Below are 20,675 nucleotides of genomic sequence, written 5' to 3' on the forward strand. Positions count from 1 at the left end.
GAAGGAAAACAACATTTTAATATGAAACTGATGAGCTTAGATCTGGAAAGGAAGGAATTCAAGGAATAATGATGGAGGCTACTCAAGATTTTCTTTCTCCCAGATTTGAATTTATTTCAGATGACTAAAGAAATTGTTCTGCAATCAAAATATTGCAATGTGCAATTCAAATGGCAAAATAGTTTCTAAATAATTGAGAGCAAGGAAGTGAATGACGGATTGAGCTTATTCAAGAACAGAGTAGAGGAGGCTATTGAGCCTGTGGCCCTATTTCCCTTGCCAATCATCTAATATCTGTGCCCCTTTGGAATTGAACTTTCAGCCAACGGAAACTGATGTTCTTCACCAATCTACCTAGCTACTTAAGATCTATCCTTAGCTTTCTGTTAAAAAGCGTCAGCTTCTCTAATCCATTAACCACATTTGTCAACATTGGAGCCAATCTATTGCACCTTTTCTGGTTCTCCTTCAAAACATTCTTGTTCTTTCCACAGTGTCGCTCTTTAGGAGCTGCACGTAGTAATATACTAAAATGGGAGATCTGCATTCCTGAAGGTATAATTATTAGGATGACATTTTTATTTGGGTAGATCATACTTTGTCTTGTAGACTAAAACTAAGAATAGCATGCCATCAACTTCCTTTATGGCTTTGATTTCTTTGAAGGTCTGTTGAAGAAAGGTACAGTGGCATGAAAAGGAAGCACCAGACAAGGTGCCTTTGCCTCTCATCTCTCTTCCATGTAGGATTACACTTAAGGATGACACAGTGGCACAGCTGGTAAAGCTGCTGCCTCACAATGCCAGGGACTCAGGGTCAATCCTGACCTTGGGTGGTGGCTGTGTGGAGCTTGCACCTTCTCCATGTGACCACATGGGTTTCCTCCGGGTGCTCGGAGTATTCTCCCGCATCCAAATGCTGTGAGGGTTTATAGGTTTATTGTAGGTTTATTGGCCTCTGTAAAATTCCCCTTAATGGGAGTGGATGAGAAGGTAGGATAACCTAGAACTAGTGTGAATGGGTGATCAATGGTCGGCAAGGACTTGCTGGTTATTTACATGCTACATCTCTAAACACGTAGGAGAGAGAAATTATGCTTCTGACATTGACAGTGCTTACACAGGCAGTAACTGGATTTATGCAAGGTTTTGTTTCAATGGGATAACATTTCTTCTGTCTTTTAAGGGGATCACATACAGGATGTTGACCCACATTGATATGAGCCAGTGGGCACAATATGGTAGTAACTTGATAATGTAATTAATAAATCCTTCTAGCATACAGCACTTTTTCAGATGATAGATCTTTGGAGTTGTATTTCTGAAAGGGCAATTGACTGTCCATCAACAAGGGAAAAGCTTGTCTTGTAGAAAGATTAGGTAAGTACTTTACCTTGAACTGTGAGATTTCAGCCTGAAGGCTTTAAATATACATGGACCAAGTGAATCAACTAAGGAAAATAACACATGAAAAAGGATCAACCTACATAATGAAAACAAAGCTTATTTGCCCATTCAACAAGATGGCGACCAAAAAGTTCGGAATTTCTGAGGATAATTGGGGATATTTAAAAATTGCACTAACCAAGTGGATTGATTGTGTAATGACAGGGTTTTACATTTACATTAATAAACTCATAGCAGTGGATATTGGGAATTCTAATATGGCAAAAGCTGACAAAAAAATGACTGCAAGCAATCATGTGGTGTGGATAGGATGTAATTACGTATTGAACTTTTTTTTAGTAATTATAAACGGTTATATAATTAGTTTTGGTAATGCATTTTGTAAAACCTAAGTGTTATTAGCCTATTCTGCTCAGAATGGAAGAGTTGAAACTTTGTGTCACTGAAGCAGAAAAACCCTCAGAAGTAAACTTTCTCGCAGAATTTAGATTAAAACAGCATTTTTCACAATTAAATGATTAAATCTATGGTTTTTGCCTTCCATTCTTTCTTAAGTTAATTTGAATATGCAAGATTATCTCTAGAATGATGCAAATTCTGTCAGAATGTAGAGGTAATGTATATCCAGAGAGAAGCTAAACGGGCAATTCTGAAAGTTGTCCGTGCCCTCGTTGTGCATTGACAATGAATCAATTTCAAAAGCAGATTGTAATATGTACCTACTATAATAAAAATGAACTGCAGATGCTGGTTATACTGAAGATAGACACAAATTGCTGGATTAACTCAGCAGGTCAGGCAGTATGTCTGAAGAAAATGGATGGATGACGTTTTAGGTCGGGACCCTTCTTCAGATTGATTGTAGAGAGGTGGAACTGGAAGCAAGAAAAGAAAGACCAGGACAGATCAGGGCCGACAACAGACTACATCAGGCAGGGTGTTTGTTGCAACCCACTGATATGAATGTTGAATTCCCTAATTTTACGTAAATTATACAAATACTCTCTCCCGCCCCCCCCCCCCCTTCCGTTAAAATATATAAGTTAAAAGTTGGCTAACCATGCAGTACGCAACAATGTATCCATCTTGAGATGACACCATCCCCAGCCAACAATTGTCCTATTGGAACTACCCTGCCTGATGTCATCTGTTGCCAGCCCTGATATGTCCTGGAATTTTTTGCTTCCAGTTCATCCCTCCTACAAAGTCTGAAAAAGGGTCTCAACCCCAAATTTCACCTATCCATTTTCTCCAGAGATACTGCCTGCCCACTAAGTTATTCCAGCATTTTGTGTCTGTCTTTGTAATATGTACCTACTGCAATGCATTTGATTTTAATGCAATGGTCTGAGGTCAGAATTCTACTCAAAAATATTTAATATATTAATGATTTGCTTGTGATGTTGTAAATGAAAATTACAAATAAGTGGCACGGTCTGATTTAGCAGCAAGACTCCCAGCTAGCTATCTTAAACAATAACTCTATTCCCAGCTCTTTCCCACATGATTGTGTTTCCTTCAATTGTTTTCATTGCATTCCCTAAAGTGACCATTGTGCATTTTTCTTTTTTAAATTCTATTTGCTTCCAAAATTCAACTTCGATAGGCAAATTAACTGTAATTAGGATGAGAATAGATAATCTGTCTCGGGTTGCTGAGCTGTGCTGAACATGTAAATGAAAGAAGAAAGGAAAATGCCATCACAGTTAATGTTTGACCTATGTATTTCCAGAATTTTCAGATCTATTTCAGGTTTTCAGTATCTGTTGATTTTAGCTTTTCAATAAAATTGTATAACAGGTATTACCAATTTTTAGTTACTATACAGCATATTTTCTTCATTCTTTTTCACCATCTATGTTTTGAAAACATTAATTTTATGGGCCTGTCCCACTTGGCGATTTTTTTAGGCAACTGCCGGCGACTGTCATAGTCGTAATAGATCGGCGAAAAACCGGCGACTACCTAAGTCATCCTGGCTACAACCTACGACAGCACCTACGTCGAGCTAGGCTCATTGGCATCAAATCCGCTGTCGCCGAAAAATTTTCAACATGTTGACAATTTAGTGGCGACTTTTTGCGCGACTGAGGAGACTACTCCCGGCAACCACCGGTGAACATGTGGTGACAAACTAGTCGCCTGTAGTTGTCTAAAAAATCACCTAAGTGGGACAGGCCCATTAGGATTTATTATTAATTGTCCTTTGAAAATGCGGTTGACTTTAAATAATTGTAAACTGCCAAAAGTTATGTGAATTCAGCTGACCGGGTCCTATGAAATGGAGGTACATTGTACAAGCACCAGCTTATTCACACCTTTGGATGAACCTATCCAGAATAAGGTCAATTAAGGTTGTGGGAAGACCAGGACTATCAAAGTCATTAAATAATCATATTTATTTTTTCAATATAAATTTTGTCTTGTCATGAAATATTTCATTTTTATTTGAAATTTGTAATGATTAAAACTAAGAGTAGTTGAGGAATGATATTTTTCTCTCGGAGTTTCAAGATATATAGAGTGAATATAAAACGGCATGCAAGCATTAAAGTTCAGTGATCAAATTAATGTTGCCTTTCCTATTAGCTACCTAGAGGCATGACAAGTTAAAGGGCCATATCATTCCCAATAGTGTGCTACTCAGCTGTATCAAACAAAATTGACACGGAAACTTATTGACAGTTTAATATTGCAAACTGCATTAGAAACATAGAAACATAGAAAATAGGTGCAGGAGGAGTCCATTCGGCCCTTCGAGCCAGCACCGCCATTCATTGTGATCATGTCTGATCGTCCCCAATCAATAACCCGTGCCTGCCTTCTCCCCATATCCCTTGATTCCACTAGCCCCTAGAGCTCTATCTAACTCTCTCTTAAATCCATCCAGTGATTTGGCCCCATTGCCCTCTGTGGCAGGGAATTCCACAAATTCACAACTCTCTAGGTGAAAAAGGTTTTTCTCACCTCAGTCTTAATTGGCCTCCCCTTTATTCTAAGACTGTGGCCCCTGGTTCTGGACGCCCAACATTTGGAATGTTTTTCCTGCATCTAGCTTGTCCAGTCCTTTTATAATTTTATATGCTTCTATAAGAACCCCCTCATCCTTCTAAACTCCAGTGAATACAAGCCTTGTCTTTTCAATCTTTCCTCATATGACAGTCCCGCCATCCCAGGGATCAATCTCGTGAACCTACGCTGCACTCACAAGGATGTCCTTCCTCAAATTAGGTAATATCTACATGACAATTTTTAAGAGATTGTATACCCAGTTACGTATTTAACTGAAAGGCAATTTAACGGAAAAGCAATATAACAGGTACTTGAACGATGATCAGGGTATAGAGGGATATGGAATTAATGCAGGGAAGTGAGGTTACTATAGATGGGGTTAGTACCAGCATGTTCACAGTTGGCCTGATCGGCCTGTTTCCGTGCTGTAAATTCTATAAAGGAATATAGCTCAAAGAATTGGAGAAAATGCATTAAAAATGATATAATGCATCTGTTTGGGATGTTTCTTTGAACAAAATGAAAAGAGAAGGTGTGTGCCTTTACATTTGCCTCTCCATTACGTGCTGCAAAAACAACACATGATCTGTTAAATTTCTATTTGTGGCATTTATGATCTACCATCTTGAGATAATCTCAACAATTCTGTCCATGGTAACACAAAAATTCTTCTTCTGAATGTTTTATTGTATTAAAAGTTTCACTGATACTAGTGAGTATTTATTATTAGGAAAATTACAGTAAATGAAAGTTGTCAACAAATTGTAATTTGAATATTCTTACATGTATTTACTCTTAACAATCAAACACGTCCAGGTTTTTTGGTGTTCAAAGAGTTTTCAAAACAAAGTTTCAATTACAGGTCAGCGAGATATGTTGGTTTTGTTTGCAAATTAGAAAAGCTTCAAAGCTATTTTTTTTTAAAAGATTGGTGACCAAAATGATATTGGCCCACTGAAGTTTGTATGCAATGAAGAATGTTGAAGTTCTTAATAGATTACCAAGATCGAGAGTAATGTCCATGAAAGTCAGTTAGGTTGAAAAATAAGATGCAGTGAGGATGCACAGTGAAAATGAAATATGGAGTTTAGCTATGTGACAGCTGGTATATAATGTGAAGACATCTAAAGCTTCACCATCAAAATGAATTTTAAAGAAAAACAAATATATTTCAAAAAGATAGAGAAATAAAAAGTTGGCATTCAGAAAAACGGAGCTGATTTCCAAACAACTCACAAAGTTACAATATACATTAATGATCTAGATGAAGGGATTAAAAGTAACATTAGCAAATTTGCAGGTGACACAAAGCTGGGTGGCAGTGTGAACCGTGAAGAGGATGCTATGAGGATGCAGGATGACTTGGACAGGTTGGGTGAGTGGGCAGATGCATGGCAGATGCAGTTTAATGTGGATATCTGATATTATCCACTTTGGTGGCAAAAACAGGAAGGCAAATTATTACCTAAATGGTGTCAAGTTAGGGAAAAGGGGAAGTACAACGGGATCTGGGGGGGGGTCCTTGTTCATCGGTCACTGAAACTATGCATGCAGGTACAGCAGGCAATGAAGAAAGCGAATGGCATGTTGGCCTTCATAACAAGAGGAGTTGAGTATGGGAGCAAAGAGGTCCTTCTGCCGTTGTACAGGGCCCTAGTGAGACCACACCTGGAGTATTGTGTGCAGTTTTGGTCTCCAAATTTGAGGAAGGACATTCTTGCTATTCAGGGAGTGCAGCGTAGGTTCACCAGGTTAATTCCCGGGATAGCGGGACTGTCATATGTTGATAGAATGGAGCGGCTGGTCTTGTATACTCTGGAATTTAGAAGGATGAGAGTGGATCTTATTGAAACATATAAGATTATTAAGGGTTTTGACACGCTAGAGGAAGGAAACGTGTTCCAGGTGTTGGGGGAGTCCAGAAATAAGGGGTAAGTCATTTAGAACGGAGATGAGGAAAAGCATTTACACACTGAGAGTTGTGAGTCTGAGGAATTCTTTGCCTCAGAAGGCGGTGGAGGCAGGTTCTCTTGATGCTTTAGAGAGAGAGTTAGATAGAGCTCTTAAAGATAGCGGAGTTATATACTTAAATTCTGGAAGAACGCTCCTATACCAACAATAAATATGTGGATTTCAAACATGTTTGAAACATTACACCTGGAAGATATGAGACTCCTCCTTGTAGGCAAATCAGACCACTTCCAAAAGACGTGGTCTGCATTTATCGACTTACTACAAGAATAAGGTGCATCAGTACTTCAAAAAAGAAATGGTGTCAGGATCTGGTAAGGGGGGAGGAAAAATACGAAGTTGGTATATCCCTTTTGCGCGGTTTTCATAATAGAGCTTTTGTTTTTTTGTTTTTTTCCTTCTTTTTTTTCTAGGGTCTATTTCTTAATTCTTTTCTCTAACTAATGGGTTTAAAAAAAAAAAATTATTGATCACTGTTTCACACTAACACAACTTTCTCTCACTTTCTCTACTTTCTTTATTTCTATCTTTCCTTAAAGCTTAAAAAAATGAAGGGGTACAATAAATGTAATAAGATATATCTGGCTTGTACTACTGTAATTTACTGTACTTCTAATATTTTTTTAAAAAGTACAAAAAAAAAGATAGCGGAGTTAGGAGATATGGGGAGAAGGCAGGAACGGGGTACTGATTGTGGATGATCAGCCATGATCACATTGAATGGCGGTGCTGGCTCGTAGGGCCGAATGACCTACTCCTGCACCTATCGTTTATCTATTGTCTATTATAATACATAAAATAAGTATTTGAAGTGGAAAATGATATGTTAGTCTTTATTCTGAAGAGACTGTAATGTCTGAGTAAGGAATTCTTAGTAATAAAGGCCTTAGCGGGATCACATGAGGAGATAGGTGTACTTTCATCACCTAACCCAAAGAAATTGTAGTTTGAAGATAAGTTATAAAGGTTCATTAGACTGGTATCTTTAATCAGGAATTGTTCTTTTTTTTTAAATTTGTTTGATGAAGCCCATATTTCCTATGTTTTGGTGAATAAAAGGTTATCTTATTGAAACCTTTGTAAAAGGGTTGACAGTAGATACTAGAAGGGTGATTTCCCCCCGACATGGGAGCCTGGAACTAGTGGTCAAAAGACATTGGAGACTGAAACTAGGTTTCAAAAGAAATGATCAGTCATGAAGGATCGAGATGAAACATAGAAACATAGAAAATAGGTGCAGGAGGAGGCCATTCGGCCCTTCGAGCCAGCACCGCCATTCATTGTGATCATGGCTGATCATCCCCTATCAATAACCCGTGCCTGCCTTCTCCCCATATCAGAAACATCTTTACTCAAAGTATTATTACGAATCATCGAATTCCCTAACCTGGAGATTCATAAAATCTTAGAAACTTACAGAACATGGAGAAGCCGTTAAAATATCACAGTTAAGAAAATTTGCGCATCCTAACCTTCTCTCCATGAGAAGTTCTGTGGTTTTGCGCTTAAAGTACTGGTCTATGAGATTAAATGTGATGAGGATGTTTGTCCAACATTTTGCTGGATTTCCAACATTTTTTTGGATGAACAATTTCTCCTCATTATCCCTCTAATTCTTGTATTCCTAGTTTTTAAACCACTGCATAAGGAATTAAGTTATTTTTCTTCACTCTGTTGAGCCTTCTCATATTATGCACTTGAATTAAGTTTCCCTTCTGCTACTTTTATTCTGATCCAAACCATCTTTACCGAGCCAAACTCTTCTGTATTCTTGGTAAAGCCTTGATAAATTCCTCATATCTGTTCTGCACCCCTCTGGTATCGCCAAATACTTCCTACGATGCGGAAGGCTGAACTGTATGCAGTTCCATAACTGTGACCTGTTTTATATAGTTCTGGCATAACCTTTCTGCTCTCATGTTGTAAGTCTGGGACAATAAAGGCAAGAAATGTCTGCAGCCTTAATAACCTTATCTACCTATTTTTCTGCCTTCAAACATCTGTGGGTGCAGTCCAAATATTCCTCTGTTGCACTGTATTATTCAAAAAATAAATTGAGGAACTCAGCAGGTCAAACACCTTTCAAACTCTTAAAAAAAACCTGGTGTCTTTCCAGACCTGATCCTATTAAATGGTCAAGCGGAATAGACAATGACTTACTTCTTTTATGGTTTGTGTGCTTTGCTTTTATTTTAGTGTATCATGTTTTTGTTTATTTGTTAATGTGCTTTCTAGATCATCAATGTCTGACATTATGTACATATTTGAATCGTTATCTTTCAAAAGATTTTTTACTTTCAATGTCATTATTTGCTTAATAAAGTCTTCCAAGAGAGAACTGATTTTCTAATCTAACTGTTTCATATATATATATATATATTATGCTGCAGTACAAACTTTTTTTTAAACATATTAACACTAGATTGTAATTGTGGGTTTTTTGTCTTGCCTTCCATTTTGTATTAATTTAACATGCCCCTAGAACAGGATTCCTTAAGGGTTGGACTTCAATTGTCATACTTTTCATTTCTTTTGGATTTTGTATTGAGTGAAGAACATGTGCTATGCACATTATTGCCATATTAGCAGATAATAGCAACTGACAGCTAAGGCATTGAACAGTGGAATACTTGGTTTGACTGACTACTCTAAGTATAGAACTCATAAACTATTAATAAAATGTGTTATGAATGTTGAAGCTATACTGTAGTGAACCTATGACATTACTTACTCTGCCAGTTGAACACTTGCCATGATATGTGTGTGTTTGTGTGCGTGTAAATACAGGAAGGCAATCATATTTTATTGATACATGTGCTAATCTGATGACCTGTTTTATCAGTAGACCAAGATAATAATGCTGTGCTTAATTTGGCAATATTTTTTAAAATATTTTGGTGAAAAGGGAGAAATAACCTGGAACTCGCTAAGTCTTGCGATAGCGATGCATATAGTGCAATATTTAAAATGTCCATTGAAATATAGTAAGTTATTAAATAATTGAATTTGATATGGCTGATGCATAAATGGGTTCAGTTTCTTATAATGCTGCAGACTAACTTTATTTGGCCTATTTTAATATCTGTACTACTGAAATACAGATTACCAGGGAGATAATGCTGCAGTTCAGTGAGCATATAAAATACCTGTACTGATTTTTTTTCTTTTGTGTGCTTGAATAGCATGACAGCCTGCAACATTTCCGTTACAATTCTTCTATTGGATATTTTTTTGTATTTATGATAATTACATTTGCAAGACTAATTAAGCTGATTTATATTTCTTACATTCAAATTTAAGACTGGTAATTTCCAAGCAGTCCATCACTTTAATGCAAGAAATTTTCAATAGATACAAAATAAGAATGTAAAGAGGGGACATTTAATGATACCTAGCAGCACCTGAAATAGAAAATGCTTACAATGATGTGAAGACTGGCAAGTCTTTTGGCCTTGATGGTATATGCTCAGTACATTAAAAAGTTGGAGCTATAGAGACTGTTTATTGACAGTACAATGTTTAATTTTTTAATATGAATCTGGAGACACAAATGTTTAGATGCACATCTGAATCTGAAGCCTAACTCCTCAGATCCAAAGAGATTTTGGGAAGTCTTCTTGCTTTGCATCTCCACAAACGTGGACCGCTCGATTCCAAAATAATAGGTAGACACACAATTCTGGAGTATCTCAGCGGGACAGGCAGCGTCTCTGGAGAGATGGAATGGGTAACGTTTCGGGTCGAGACCCTTCTTCAGACTCAACCCAAAATGTCACCCATTCCTTCTCTCCAAAGATGCTGCCTGACCCTCTGAGTTACTCCAACATTTTGTGTCTACCTTCAATTTAAACCAGCATCTGCAGTTCTTTCTTACACATTTTGTCCGAAATAATAGGATTCCAAACCTACTCATCCTTGAATAAATTAGTTAATGGTCGGGCAAGTTATAAGATAGTTTGGATGCTGAATTTTATCTAACACATTGAAGATGGTTTTGAAAACTATGAGCACACTTTTATGAACCTCTTTGTGACCTACAATGCTCTGAAACATTGAAAGCTATTTTGATAGATCAAAGATGTGATGAGGAATCATCTGTTAGACTACATGACACTCGGTGGGGGAGGGGAGAACACTCCACCTTTATGTTGAATCTAAGTGGGAAAAACACCACAACAGTGCTCACATCACAACAGTGTAAAGCCCTTGTCCCACATTCCTGAGTTACTCACAAATTCTCCCGAGTTTTTCCCTTGATTCAAATTCGGAGAATGTCCGTACCGAGTCCGTAGGAGTCCGTAGATATTTCGTAGCGGCTCGTAATCCCAGCCGTAGGTACTCGGGGCATCAGGTAAGTAGGGACGTTTTTTCAGCATGTTGAAAGATGTACCTACAGCGGGCATCTCCGAGTTTGAATCAAGGGGAAAACTCGGGAGAATTCGTGAGTAACTCGGGAAAGTGGGACAGGGGCTTAACTCAAGCAAGTGCACTCGCTTTCTGCTTCTTAAAACCTACTTGAATGACAACCCTAAACATCCAAACACAGGTGGCTTTATTAATGCTGATGGCCTGACGATTGCAGAGTAACTGGGAACTACATTCAGATCAAGAACACTATGATAGTTGCATTAGCTAGCCTAACTAATTGCCATGATGATGATTGAACATTGTGTTGTAAATCAACTTTAGTTAAATATTAAATTATAGATTAGCCTTTTCCTCCTCTGCTGTTATGATGTGAATAAAGAGCTAAAAATCAACAGGAATGGTGTCCATATCATTCTTAGTGCACAAACCCATTTCCCCCTGGATCACACCCTCTAGGTCCATGTTTAGAAGATGAGAAATAAAGATCTTGTCATCTGGAAATGTACAAACTGAAAATCGGAAGTGCATCTGTGAATGATTAGCATTTTCATACTCAGCTTATATTAGTCTCGTGCTATTTACCTGAGATGGTAACATTGCCGCATAGAGTGACAGTTCCAGAGTCATCATAGAACGCCTGGATCGAGGGAATTGTAGTTATTAATGGAGAAGGAAAAACAAGTGGAAAATGCCAGCGCCTGCAGCAAGCACCTCCAGCCAACATACTGTTTCAATGACAGAGTGCAAATTTCACCAAGAAATTCTGTATTGTTAGAATTGGTCCTTGGTAAAAATATAGTTACCTTTTCCAGGGATTTGGTGGAGTTTGAGGAAGAGGTAAATAAAAGTGATCAAATAATCCTTCTTCAGTTCTGTACTGTACATATAGTAGTACAGAACAGGAATTATGTCTGTACCAATTATGACGCCAAATTAAACTACATGTCAGTCTGCACATGATCTATATCCCTTCATTCCCTGTCTGTTCACGTGCCAGTCCTAACATGTTGAAATGTTGCTATCATACCTGCTTTCACCACCTCCCTTGGCAACTCGTTATGGACACCTACCACTCTGTGCCTCATAAATCTTCTTTAAATTCCCCCCTGCCTTTCACCTTAAAGGTTTACCTTTCATATTTAACAATTTCATCATGGGAAAACCTTATCTATACCTCTCATAATTTTATATACCTCTGACAGGTCACCTGCCATCCTCTGATACTCCAGAGAAAACAATCAAATTTGCTCAAGCTCTTCGTGTAGCTAACATTCTCTGATCCAGGCAATGTCCTGGTGAACCTCTTCTGCACTCTCCAAAGTTTCCACATCATTCTTTTATTGTGGAGATCAGAACTGCACATAATGCTTCAAATGTGGCCTAACCAAAGTCTTATAGAGATGTAACACGACTTCCTAAGTTTTGTATAAATTGCCTCAATGAAGGAAAATATGCTGTACAATTTCTGTACCACCCTATCTACATAATAACTATTGTTTTCTCACTTTTCCAATTCTGATGGAGAGTCCTTGATTTGAAACATGAGCTTTGCTCTCCCTCCAGGTGCTCCTGATATTGAGTCCTCTCAGTATTTTCTATTTGGTTTTGCATTTCCAAAATATAAAGATTTTTGCTCCATTTCATTTTAATGTGTTTTTTGAACTTTAGAGTGAAATATGCCCTTTGTTATTGAAATGAATGCATGGTTCATCACAGAAATTGATGAGTTTGAGTTTATAAGATACTGTTATCTTTTGTGATACCCTAGTATAATATAATACTTATGCTTAACATGCCAACATTCATTGAGGAAAGAAAAGGATCTGGTGAAGACACTTGAATTAATTGTGAAGGAGAAAATAATTCACCTTTGCATTGATTTTTTTCTCTACATCCCAAAGAGTTTTATGGCCGAATATTTGAAGAGTGATCAATACTAAGAAGTGCTGCAGATAGTGTATCACATGCAGCACTTGGATAAATCATTAGATTTATTTTAATTGGACATTTTAATTATTACGGTGATGGAAAATAGAGGCCTCTTTTTTTTAACCATACTATGGATCCTGTGCATCCATGTGATAAGGCTGACAGATCTTCTGTTGATCCAACAACTGATCCAAAACATTCGCTCAACACTGCACTAAGATTATGGGCTCAAGTCTTGTGCGTGACCTTGAACTCACAACCTTGTGATTTAGTGGTTATGGCCGAACGCTGATGAAGGGAATTTAGTTTAATTTACATGAATATTTTACCTATTCCAAAATTCCTGCACATTAATGATTCATTAATGCATCACGATGGAAGCCAATTTTTGACTGAATAAAGATGGTTAAGCGCTGTAGGGTTTCATTTAATTCAATTCACAAATATAGAATTTAATAGAAGTGTCTCGACCTGAAATGTCACCTGTCCATTCCCTCTAAAGATGCTGTCTGACATGCTGAGTACTTTTTGCTAGTTAATATATATATTTTTCAACTTTCATTTTCAATGGTTTGGAGATTAAATCATCTTGTAGGAATCATATATCCAACAATTTCTTATTGATTAATGTGTAGGAAGGAACTGCAGATGCTGGTTTAAACCAAAGATTGACACAAAATGCTGGAGTAACTCAGCAGGACAGGCAGCATCGCTGGAGAGAAGGAATGGGTGACGTTTCGGGTCAAGACCCTTATTCAGCCTGTCCCGCTGAGTTACTCTAGCATTTTGTGGCTATATTATTTAATTAATACTGTTTCTAAATAAACTGAATTGTTATTCTATTTAGGTTTGTGCTGCTGCTGATAACTTAAAAAAAACTAAAAAGCAAAGGGGGAGTTCAGATTTGTCAGCTGTTGGATCTATATATAGGGACAATACAGTACAATCTGGGAAAATGTGACGTTGTCTGTGTTATTAAGAAAAATAAAGATAATCAAATGGTGAGAGATACAAATTGTGTCCTAATGCATGATTCACAAAAGGCTAGTATATAGCAAATACCTATATCCTGGCTAATTGAATGTTTTTGTTTACTGCAAGAGAAATACAAAAGTCAGAAGGTTATGCTTCAGTTATAAAGGGCACTGGTCAGACCACATATACCATTTTGGCCTTCTTACAGGAAGGATGTTAAATCATTGGGGCCTATTTCCCTGCTCTTACTCTGAATTCAAATGTTCCTATGATTATATATTTTTGTCGTTGTTTTCATAATAGTTTTGGTTATTTTGGATGTTATGTTGGTGATTACAATGTTTGCAATTTATTTCATGCAATTTAGTTTTCTAATACTTCTTGTCAGTGAAATAAAATCTAATTACATATATAATTATTACATGAATAATATAATTCAGGGGTTCAAATTATATCATTGAATTAAGGATACCAAATTAAGTAAGCAAAAGTTACATTTAATCTAATATAGACACAAAAAGCTGGAGTAACTCTGGAGAGAAGGAATGCGTGACGTTTCAGGTCGAGATCCTTCTTCAGACTGAATATCTATCTTCGATTTAAACCAGCATCTACAGTTCTTTCCTTTACATTTAATCCAGTTTTCTTCAAGTAGTTTTGTACCTATGCACAATATGTGAATTTATTTGATTTCTGTATTGAAGTACTTCATATTATACTACTTTTTTCTTTTGAATCCGGTATAAAAATTACATGGATTATTTTTATCTTCAACTCTGGAGCAACCAATATATAACTGACCTTGGGAAAAGCGTTGAGTCTCAAGAATAAGACCAACAACGTTTTTTGTGATTTTCCTTGTCCATTGTTAATGTTCACAGCAGAACCGAGTTAAACAAGAACTGAAGTCATTTGAATTGAAAAGATAGATGTGATATGATGCAAGCTATGAGGACATTTCCCCCAACATTACCAGTCATTCATGTGGCCTCAATTACATGTGGTAGATATTTTTGGCACTGAGAATCTTGTACTGTTTCGTAGTATCAGTTGATCCAAACTCCAAAGGGGCATGATTGGAGCTCCTTCTTTTAGGTCCGGATTATGCAATGGCACATCAGGCGGTGACACAATGTTTAAAAACTCAACTGGAAAATGAACAGCCTCATCAATGTCTGTCACACTGTCAATAGATTTACAATGTACAGATTCCCAGGGAAGCTTAACAAAAGGGTCTTTCTTCATAGTCTGCGCTATACCATTTTTGATACTAAAATTGCTTTTTCATAACCATTGGTAATTCTAATAGTGTTGAGTAACATTTATGAAAACAGCTTGCATCAAATGAATTGATGTAACAATTTGGCCCAAGTTATTCATCAAAATCATTCCTGTGGCGTCTTCATGTTTAAGATTCCCATTTCCTAATCTGAATAAATTCAAAACAACTATTTTGCAATTGATTGAATGTCAAGTAGATTCGCCAAAAAAAGTGCAATTTCATACATTAGGTTGAGTAACTAACATAATATATTGCAGATATGCTGTATTTGTGGAGACTTAGAATTACATTTGATCAAATATAAATTACTTATGTCATATTGTGAACAAAGTACTTTTGTAAGGTTTGTATATTCACAAAATATAATGCCAATAAAAAAAATATTTTTGCAATACCACTCATTCATCCATAACTGAAGGTAAGTACGATAAATGCTGAAAATAATTAAATAGTTCTCTCTTAAAGTGGGTTGATCAGATGAATATTGCAGTGTTTTTGTTTGTTGAGTCCTGGAAGCTAAGTCCTTTGTCTCTCGACCTACCAATGCACCTATTCAGAAACAGTTTTCATACATACTGCTAAAGCGAATCTGTTTTGTGTGGATGATCCATAAGGGGGCTCTGCTGCTGTAGGAAGTCTATGCTTATAGTAATTCGTAAGAGACTTTCTAACACAAGTTTTGCACTTTTCCTTTCGTTTCTAGAAAAGGTCACGGATCGCCTACAGTGATGAGGTAAACCTGCGAAATGAGCTCCTAGGGGATGATGGGAATACCACCGAGAACCAGGTAGGGCCACTAATCAGCATACCCTTGTGGGTGGCTTGAGGGTGATGAAGGTCAGCAACTAGTACGTCTTCTCAAGCTGCTCACTAACAGCATTAACAGCAACTCAAGTGGAAATACATTGTTTAATGCTAAGCAACAGCAAACCTCTGATTTAAACCATTTGTTTGAATCATAGTGCATAGAAGACCAGAAGACCCTCCAAATTTTATTCGAGATTTTTCTTTATTTCAGAACAAATTTCCAGCTTAGAGCAAAATCTTCAAGATGTCAAAGTTTGCTTACAAGTTTGTTTATTTTATTAATTCAAGTAATATGGCAGCGGTCTGTGAAGTTGTGATCTCTAGCGATAATGCTATGGGGGGCTTACTATGCAAGAAATAGAGCAGACTGCAGTTTTAGGGCAGGGGTTGATGCCGGTCAATTTAATTCCCGTAGATCTAAAGGAGGTCAGTATCATCTCATATAGCCCTGGCAGAACAGATCATTATGAGCAACAAATCTGTTAGTTGCATGGCATGGATTTATAACGAAATGAATGGCAAACCTTTATAAGTTCTGAAAATTGTGTGTTCACCTAGCGATAATGTGTAAAGGACATTTAATAGAGTTCAGCATTTATTCGTTATCTGTATGCAGGCAGAGAAGGAATTGGCGTTATCGCTTTTCATAATTCTGTAGTTTTGTGCGTCACGTGGTCTTCACATACTGCGGCGCAGTTTCGATTTCAGTCACAGCAGCAGTCTGGCCACTAGAGATTCTGCCGGTTCAAACCAGCGCGTACCAGATTTTTCAGGTTACAAAGAACAGATTACTACTTGTATCGAATACCATATTGAAAATCTTTGTTTGAAAAGCCCATGATTATCATAACTGAAATGGCAGGATCCTGTTCTTAATGATAATGAAGGAAATGCAAAATGTAATCGGAAAATTTCAGACTGTATAGCGCTTCCTGTATAGCGTTGTCTTGTTGAATACTCTATTTGTTAATATGAATCAATGCGTACTTCGGCACGGTACAAAACAAAACCTAAAGCCCATTGCAAAATCATCCTCAAATCCATGGAGAAGGTTTAAAATCAGCCAGGCAGCACAAACAAGATAGAGTGCATTTTGTTTGGATTCTTTTATAAAACAGCTGCGCCATGCTTCTTACTACTCATGGTTATGACCAGAACGCGGATCCTCTCTTCTACTTAGTTTTGCACTTTGGCCCATTGAGCATTCTGGCCATTTTGAGGTGTTGACTTAAAAAAAAAAGAGTTGTTTTGTGAAGTAAAGGACAATTCGACAATCATTTTGTTGAATAGTATTTCTGTTAAGGGAATATCATTATTATTATTTCTAAAAGGTAGTTTACCAAAAATATCTTGAGTTGAGGTACTTTTCATTTGCTTTCCCTATTACTGTGCATTTTGCCCTCCTTTCTACTTAAAATACAGTCCTTTTCCTATTTTGAATTTCGTGATTTTTAAAAGTTTTTAAAAAAGTAAATTTTTTACCTCAAGGAATTAAAAAATTAAAAGAGAACAAAATTGGTCCTTTAATGCTGTTGATATATATTTTTAATTAACCTGGCTTTGTGGAGGATTTGCCTTAATTTTAACAGTTAAATAGATAATTACAATTAGTTTTATGAATCATGGACTTGAAATAATCTGTATTCTCTTTGGCTCTTTAAAATTATTGCTACGAAGCCCCTTTCTTTCTTTGAAGATTGTCGTAAACATACCTCTCGCGTATTAAATAAGAGACACATGATTGTAACAGTCTGTGTTGACAAAACAAAAACTAATCTTTGTTCTTTCAAAATATGGTTTTGCAAATTCTCTTTGCATGAGCCTTTTTAGGGTCTTTACAGAGGTTCTTCTATGATTTCCTAATACGAAGTATGTAAACAGATAAATTGTCATAGTTAATGTTATACCCAACTGTATGACAGATGTTTCATCCCTGCCATTTCTTTCCGTTTCATCTTTCTATGCGTTCACAGTTGATAAAATTGCGTGAAGAGGTGAGTGCATCCTTGTTTGTTGTTAGGTATCTATGTTTGTTTAGAAAATATTGGTGTTTTCTGTCAGCGGTTAATTTTATTTTGAAAACCACGTTACAAACCCTACAGGATTTATTTACCTTACATAATATAAAAATAAAATATAATCGGTATAATTTATCCAAAACAAGTACACTCACTATTTGAAGAACCAGATTAATTAGTATAGATTGTTATTGCAATGTGCCTGACCTTCACATCAGGTCCTATCTGCGTTGATCTGAACACATTGTTCTAATGATTTCGAAAAAAATTTCAAGGGAAGCTTTGAAGTGGCTTTAGCTGCTGCGATCTGCTGGCCACATCTCACAGATATGTCACCTCTGCCAGGAGGGAATAGGAAAATCACGTTTCGAATGGTAATGATAACATTCTAATCACTTCTTCTTTGAAGATTGAAGCAAGATACACTGTCAGTATCCCAGACTGTCAGTGCTCAAGGCACCAAGGCATCTTGCTCTAGGTGTATTAGCTTAAGTGAGCATGTCAATACAGCTGCATCAGGGAGATCCATAGGGGCTCATTAGAGCAAGGCAACTCACTTCTATGGACATGATTCAGATTGTTCATATGGCACCATTTTTATTAGAAAGTATTTCTCCAATTTTAAGTGACATCTGTCAGGGAAGAAAGTTCTTGGTGAAGCATTCTGACTGTCAAACTTAAAAATGGTCTTGAAATGTGGTAGCCCCTCTTGTTTTTTCCATGTGATTAGTTTGTATGCCTTTTGACAGCATGAATAGAACTTGGATGACAAACCAGGGTCTAGCCTTTTTTCCCCTGAAAGAATATAGGATTAAAATTCTCCAAAGAAAAAAGTTGATGGGTTTAAAGTATAAAAAACAACATTGCAAGTAAGAATCTTGTCCTGTATGTGAAAACCTTTCCTTTCCTCAATTTTCCTTGCATTGGTATGTCTTCATAAAAAATATTGTTAATAAACTTAGTACAAGTTCAAAACTTTTTAATGTCAACAGCAGGGATTGAAAATAACAAATAATACCTTTCCATCAAAGCATCAGTGACTTTTCCTTATTAATTCTGCTAGAATGTGTAGTCTGTTATGTGTACCTTGGTCTAATAATTTAAAGGTAATATATTTGCACTCCTGACACACACAGATACCTTCTGAATAGTATTAATAAAAATATGGTTTCTATACTTCTTTTGACATTTTTCTTCTTTACCTGTAGAAGTAAATTTCAACTATGAAACTCAATTCAAGGGAATTGCCCACTGATTAAAACCTTTTTTTTTCATTCTTAGCATGGTTGTAAAACCCGGTATGTTAATGTACAGTAACAATAAAATGTTGCACTTGCTTTTTGTGTAAGATATGATCATTGTGCTGCAGCTCTGCTTATCTGAAATTCCACTTATTATACAGCTATTTATTTCAACTTGTGTGGCACACTATTGGAGCCTAATTATTCAACAGAACATCAGTTTAAATAAGACTCCTGGCATTCACATTTTGCTGTAATGAGCACAAAATCCCAAGTGAAATTCTGTAGGATCTCATAATAAGACAGGTTAGAAAAAACGCAAGTAAAAACTATTAAAGATCAAGACTATCACGATTTTTCTCAAACTGCGATGTATTGCTAATAATCAATAAAATGTAGCAAATCTAAATCTTGCGCTAGTCGTATCTCCAAAAATGTGGCACCTGTCTTCTGTGGATAAAAGATCATCGAAATGAACTTTTTGGAATTGCACAATCTGTGAACATTTAATAAAACCGTTTTTCAGTTGCAAAGATAGTATTGCATATTACCATTTGAAATTGTTCCAACCCATAAATACATGTGTGTAAAGCATAATGGTTTAGATAGCATCGTATTACATCATGTTCACATTGTTTTAGGATTAATTCTGGTTAAATTAACCTTCATGATGTTATTCTTTATTTATGTACTGAAAACATCCATGTATATTTAGTACAATACACAGAAATATTAATTTTAATTTTAACATCATATTAAATATATATGTTTCCAATGCCATATTCTACCCCCAATTTTGTGTCTACAGCATGGTAATTAGATCTTTACTTGTTTTTGTAGATTTATGTACCTTGATTGAATAATTTCCCATGGCATCTAGTCCACCCTCATTTGCTAAAAAATAGCTCAAGTGGATGTTTGGCATCTATTGAAAAGATCAGTTTCTTGAAGACATTAAATTTTCTGAACATTATTTTTCAAAAAAAAGATTTTATTTCTCTTTTTATTGCTGAACTTGGCTGCTTAAAAGTTATTATACTGCCTGATTCCAAAATATAGCAATGTTTTCCTATGTGGTTCTTTTGCTATAAAATTAAATATAATTGTACCCAGTGCTTAAGTGTTGTCTATAATCATTGACAATTTTGTTTCAGAGAGCATGCCTGTTGGATAATACAGAGCGGTTGGAAAGGTCAACACGGAGACTGGAGGCTGGATATCAACTGACCGTTGAAACTGGTAAGGATTTTGAGAGGGAGCAAATTATCTACCTTATGCGCAGTAGTGATCATGACACATGGCATTTCTGGTACACTTCAGTGGTGAGGCCTGTGGAAAGACATGCTATAAATTTGCATGATGATCAGCTTATTTGTGTTCCTCAAATATATTTACTGAAACAATATGTGAAGCTTATGTATATTTTTACTTACTAATTACAAGGTATTTACAGAAACAAAAAATCAATTTGGAGTACCTAATTTCTTGTGGAAATACCATATTTATAATCTTAATTCTACTGTTGTACTTATTGGATGAAAACTTTGATTTCTCTGCACACACTCTGATGAAGAAAGGACTGGTTAATGTAAAAGTAAATCGCTGTGACTTGGAGCAGAAAGTGGAAGGTCAATTATTTTTGTATAGGCATTTATGACGAGCAATT

At 36.4% G+C, this 20,675-nt stretch overlaps 1 protein-coding gene across 4 annotated transcripts in view; it reads left to right on the forward strand.

The window, feature by feature from the left end:
• vti1a (vesicle transport through interaction with t-SNAREs 1A) overlaps positions 1–20,675 on the forward strand; it is a 329,248-nt gene that overhangs the window by 87,195 nt on the left and 221,378 nt on the right. For 2 of the 4 annotated variants that reach the window (XM_033033856.1, XM_033033854.1), the window contains exons 4-6: positions 15,647–15,730; positions 17,724–17,744; positions 20,164–20,248. In XM_033033856.1, coding sequence (XP_032889747.1) covers positions 15,647–15,730; positions 17,724–17,744; positions 20,164–20,248 — 190 coding nt within the window. The remainder of the gene's footprint in view (positions 1–15,646; positions 15,731–17,723; positions 17,745–20,163; positions 20,249–20,675) is intronic. The other 2 variants (XM_033033857.1, XM_033033855.1) reach the window with 1 other exon arrangement.

The sequence above is a fragment of the Amblyraja radiata genome, chromosome 15 (genome assembly GCF_010909765.2).
Source record: "Amblyraja radiata isolate CabotCenter1 chromosome 15, sAmbRad1.1.pri, whole genome shotgun sequence".
Taxonomy (NCBI): domain Eukaryota; kingdom Metazoa; phylum Chordata; class Chondrichthyes; order Rajiformes; family Rajidae; genus Amblyraja; species Amblyraja radiata.